The sequence below is a fragment of the Pocillopora verrucosa genome, chromosome 5 (genome assembly GCF_036669915.1).
Source record: "Pocillopora verrucosa isolate sample1 chromosome 5, ASM3666991v2, whole genome shotgun sequence".
Classification (NCBI taxonomy): Eukaryota; Metazoa; Cnidaria; class Anthozoa; order Scleractinia; family Pocilloporidae; genus Pocillopora; species Pocillopora verrucosa.
In genome coordinates, this window is record NC_089316.1 from 23,632,997 (window position 1) to 23,637,991 (window position 4,995).

The 4,995-nt window shown below is 37.7% G+C and overlaps 2 protein-coding genes and 1 long non-coding RNA gene across 3 annotated transcripts in view; 2 read left to right on the forward strand and 1 right to left on the reverse strand.

The window, feature by feature from the left end:
• LOC136280985 (uncharacterized) overlaps window positions 1-679 on the forward strand; it is a 1,135-nt gene extending 456 nt beyond the window's left edge. The window contains exons 2-3 of the long non-coding RNA XR_010717507.1: window positions 51-107; window positions 587-679. This is a non-coding gene — a long non-coding RNA (uncharacterized lncRNA). The remainder of the gene's footprint in view (window positions 1-50; window positions 108-586) is intronic.
• The window catches only part of LOC131773520 (uracil nucleotide/cysteinyl leukotriene receptor-like), a 6,106-nt gene extending 3,521 nt beyond the window's left edge, over window positions 1-2,585 (forward strand). The window contains exon 3 of the mRNA XM_066166521.1: window positions 1,809-2,585. Within this exon, the coding sequence (XP_066022618.1) occupies window positions 1,809-2,585 (777 nt within the window). The remainder of the gene's footprint in view (window positions 1-1,808) is intronic.
• Window positions 556-1,848, reverse strand: LOC136280983 (uncharacterized). The gene is made up of 2 exons (XM_066167042.1): window positions 1,188-1,848; window positions 556-766 (listed from the first exon to the last, which is right to left on the reverse strand). The coding sequence occupies exons 1-2, from the start codon at window positions 1,749-1,751 to the stop codon at window positions 737-739; spliced, it is 594 nt and encodes a 197-aa protein (XP_066023139.1). The 5' UTR covers window positions 1,752-1,848; the 3' UTR covers window positions 556-736.
• Window positions 2,586-4,995: the final 2,410 nt, after the last annotated feature.

A 4,995-nucleotide genomic window follows, 5' to 3' on the forward strand; every position in this document is an offset into this window, starting at 1 on the left:
AATTAAACAATCAGTGCTTATGAAATCACTTGTATAATAATTGCTTCCAGTTGGCCACAGTCAGGGAACACTTCAAAGACATAACAAATGAATTAGAAAATATTCCTGTGAGTATACTCTTGATTCTTTATTGTGGTTGTTTTACCAGTACCAGTAAGTATGCAGCAAAAAACTGCTGGGTGCAACCTCCAACTAAGTCTGTAGGTTTGCATTGATTAGTGGTTGGATGAGGTTTAATTTTATGCCAAATTTTATTAATAATGTGGACAGAAAAATATTCAATTTTGTAAAAATAAAAAAAAATATTTTGCAAATTCAATTTCGGTGAACTAACCACTTAACACAGAGCCAGTGCCAGAATGACAGCCATGGTCAGGCTTCTATGCCGGTACCTATGCAAGAAACCTGAGCGAGTGCCTGTGTTCATTTGGTCAGTAAAGACTGTCATAAATGACAGTGTCCCTAAATTGTAAACATCAACATATTGAATGTAAGATTTGGCTAAATATCTATTTTGTTATCATCCAACCACATCTAATTTAAATAATTGTGTTACTACCCAGTGTCTAATTTAGCAATATTTTAGTCACAGGGACAGGTATCTCAGGCACAAACAAGAAGCCCTACTGCACTTGTCAATGGAGAATCAACACTGGGACCAAGGACCGCAAGAAAAAGGAGGCAAGAAACCATTGAAGCTGCTGCCAAAATTCATGGGAGCTCAAATAAACATTCCTCAGCCTGTTTCGAGGGAATGTTTGACACTCTGCAAAAGAGATGCAAGTTAGATAAGTTAACAAAATATGTGACAAAGAACAAGCAGTTGACCAATAGAATAGTTTGTAAAGAGTATGAGAAGAGTGTGTTAGAATTTGAAAAGTCGGATGACAACATTGTTCGAAGTATTGCAACATATTATGCAAGTGGTGTAATGGGGAAATGAAAGTACAAAAGTGTAAGACTGGTGCTTTCAATGAAATCAAATGAAGGCAAACCAGGGATAAGAACAAGTATTTCAATTTGTAAAGGCTGTAAGGTTCCAAAGCTTCTAACTTATAGTAACCTTGTAGAACAGTTAAAAAAGATTGACATTGGGACTGTTCATGAAATTGACCCAGACTATCTAGAGGGCTTAGAAACTGAAAACCAAGTCAATGGTGCATATAGAGACTTGAGACAATACCCACCACTTGCTGTGTCCTCTTAATAAATGTGATGGTGAAAGGCGTTTCAGAAGTTATGGAAACTTTTGAAGTTCCTTTTCTTGTTCCTTTACTCTGCTTAATAAGGAATTCTCGGACTGAGTCTCTGCTTAGCTCAGATAACTGGGCAAAATCTCGAATCAGTCTGTTCTCTCTGTTATAGTGGATTATATCTGTGTGTTTTTCTTCGTTGTGCACAACACCATAAGCGGAACGGGCCTTTTTAACCATCTGTAAAATTAAGGGAAATATTTCCGAGGACATCGCCCTTTTAAACTCTACAGTCCAAGCGCTTCGGGCCTTCATTCTTGGACTGAGGCGCCTATGGAGCATCTTAAGCCACATCTTCACTTCTCCTTCCAGGAGTGCTGTCGCTGGAATTTGTGACATTTTAGCTCGTTTCAAAGAGCTTTGGCCCACACGGTTTTTTTCAAAAATTGAAGTGAGAGCTGTTTTTACTTCTTCTTCAAACAAAAAGAAATTATCGACTTCATCACGTAAAGGACGAAGAGCCACAATAGCATTCAAAATGCTATTTTCAGCCGCCATTTTGAAAACTGCTTTGTACTTTTATTCGCATTTCCGCTGTACAATCTCAAACAACAGCGGGCGACAAAGTTCCACTTCACGGCACGCGCCAGCCCGGCGTGTTTTTCTCCTACGGAGGGAGATTTCCCCAGAATAATGGGATACATTGGAGTTAACAGCTCAATTTTGCTCGTTACAGCCATGTCGGTCGATCGTTTCGTTTCTGTTGTGTGTCCTTATTTCTATCTTCGTAAAGTCAGACCAAAACACCTCGTCTTTTGTACAGTGATCATGGTTGTTTTCTCTACCATCTTCGCCTCTCTTCAGCTCGTTGATTTGTCTCGGGATGTTTACGTTTTAGTCGATATTCACTTACACACGACGTTTCCTCTTGTCGTAACTACAATGGCCTATACCGGGATTTTCATAACTTTGCGAAAGAGCCGCTCTCGCGTTGATTTGCAAAGACAGTCATCTATCTCTGAAAACCCAGTACTTAGCGACACACGCAGACTAAAAAACACCCAAAAACAGCATCGATGTGCCACAACTTCGTTTTTAATCTTAATTTGTCTGATTACTTGTCTGGTTCCCTATTTCGTCGTTGTTCTTATTGAAGCAAACTGCGACAGCTGCCACGATCAGAAATGGCTGTTGATTTTAAGAGTAACTTCCGAGATATTTCTGAACGTCAATTCTGCAGTAAATCCTATTTTGACTACATTTAGACTTAAAGAACTGAAGCGATCAATTGAAGTAGTATTATGTGGAAGAGAGAACATCAATAATGTGGCAGATTTGGAAGATCAGCATCTTCAAACTTCGAGAGCGCATTTATCCAATTGTCCACGTTAATCAGAGAGGAATCATACGCACGGGAAAACCTAACTCCGATCATTTTTATCAATGTAGAAACAAAATATTTCAATACGCGACTGTATTGAATTGATGACTTCTACTAAAAATTTAAAAACAGCCTCACCAAGGATACAAGGCCACAACCATAATATAAATCATTTGTCGAACAATGAAGCTTTACGTGAGTTTAGTTGGTTTTTTTCTTTTAATTTTCAGCATTTTTTGTCTTCATCACTTTCACAAGACATAGAAATAGACACTTCATTCATGGCTAAAATGCACAGTCCAAACGGTAAATTGTGAAGTCAGACTATCTGGTGAAGGATAAAATTTCGTGATATTATACTTTTCTTATTTTCTACGTACGATGCTCAGCGAAGCTTATATAAAGGAGTTTCTCATGGAGTCTATTGATCACGATATTTTTTGGCCTTATCGCTCGACGCAAGTGTTTTAAAACCCTACGGCTTGCAGTTGAATAGACTCATTAGAGCAGGTGTGCATTGCCTAAAACGCCACTTCTTTGAGGCTAATCATCATGCATTAAAAGGAATCTTATTAAAATTAACTCAGTCCACGTAGTAAATTCTGACGAACAAAAACAAATCCAACAAGCTGTACTTTCAAAACGAGCCTTTTGAAATAGAGTGATCAATACCTAATATACTCTCACGTGTTTCAATGCATCGTAAAAAAAGATTACTGCTTTCAGTAATATTTTAGGCCTTACCAGCGGCCTAAAACGTCAAATAATTGTAAATCGTTTCTGCGTGGTGCATTTATCAATAAAAGTGGACCCTGTTTACACTGTCAAAGACCCCACATATCTTAAATGAGCTACATTCATATTTTTCTTGGTCTGGAATCTTAAATCCTCGAATCTGATATTCCATTCCCCTTGGATGACCGTTTAATACAGGTTTGACTATAAGAGCAGTTTACTGCTTCTGAATTGCATAGTAAATTTTTTTTTTAATCTACTTGCCACTTCGCCAGAGGGAGAAATTACCTTGATTTTTATGATCAACACAAACATGAATTACGGCTTAAAGACGCCAACAACTTGGCAATATGAAAGGAAGATGTCCTATATAGGCGATCGGCAGAAGGAAGAGCCTTGCTTAACTCAAACGTTCTGAAGCAGATCCATTTACTACATGTGTTGCATCTGAGTTCGTGCCTATGACATTACGAAATAGCATTTTCAATGCACTTTGCCTGTGGTTAGCCAGGGCTATGCTTGGTTGGCTGTAAATTCTGCGAATAAACTGCCTCAGATACAACTTTCATCCTTCCAGCACATATGCCTTTCATTTTCAAAAACCAAGAGTGGAAATTCATGTGATTCTTTGCCATAAGCGTGCACTGCACGCATGAAGCACCGTCTTAGAAAAAGCGTCCTCTTCCGTGGAGCAAGAATAATACGTGTCACTCATGATTACACACTTATACCGCGAACATAGGTTAGTCAGTCATTAAAGGGGCTTAAAAATCAACTCAGTGTCACCTTTTCCGAGTCGCTACACTTAAACTTATAGCCATGTGATGCTTTTTTTGAGCTCGGTTTATAGGGATATTTATTACGAGTATTGACGCCCTAAGATCCATATATCACCTACGATGAAAACGAACATGTCTACAAATGTCGATGGCTGGAATAGAATTGCAATTTTGGCGTTTTATACTGTATATGGGAAGACGAAAGCTACTGATCCCTATTGCTGATTTGCTTCAAAAATAAATAATAGAAGGTCTCTTCCAATCATAAATACCAGTAAACCCATAAAGAAAATTACTAATTCTTACGTTTGGTACCGAAATGCTTTCCAAAACACTCAACTCCTGTTTGTATCTTTGACCTAAAAAATTTACGATTTTTTTTTATTTTTTCTTTTTTATCAGAACAGTCATAACGTTTATCTATTTCCAATTTGGGTGTTCATTGATTTTAGGAGGACATTGAAATAAACGAACGTACACCAAACAAACAATGAAATTAAACTTTTTCTTGGTTTTTTTTTCCTTTTGGGATCCGACACAAGAACTGAATCAGAAGTTAGAAGTTTATCAAGCCTTTCTCTAGATAAACTATCGTAGGGAGATACGACGACTTACTGTAGCAAGAATAAATGAACATAAATAAAGTTGATACTCACCCATAAATCTTATCAACAATGCGTTCGTAGTCGATGATTGAAGAATGTTCATTTCTTCGAGAAATAATTTCCCCGCGGCTAAAAAAGCCAACTTAAGCCGGATGATGCACTCGCTATATGATAGGGTGTACTATATTGCAGTCGGTATAATGGTTTGTCCATTATCTTCTATATCGTTGTGTAAAATTATCGCTCGTGAGTGCTTGATAGACCGGTATCCAGTAAATGGATGATTTCAGTTTGTATTTTGT

Bases quoted from the DNA above. Each gene is read 5' to 3' on its own strand.
- LOC136280983 (XM_066167042.1), bottom strand. From the start codon at position 1,751: ATGGCGGCTGAAAATAGCATTTTGAATGCTATTGTGGCTCTTCGTCCT. The intron at 767-1,187 runs GTGGGTATTGTC...TCTCTTTTGCAG, and splicing joins TTAAGAGGACACAGCAAGTG to AGTGTCAAACATTCCCTCGA.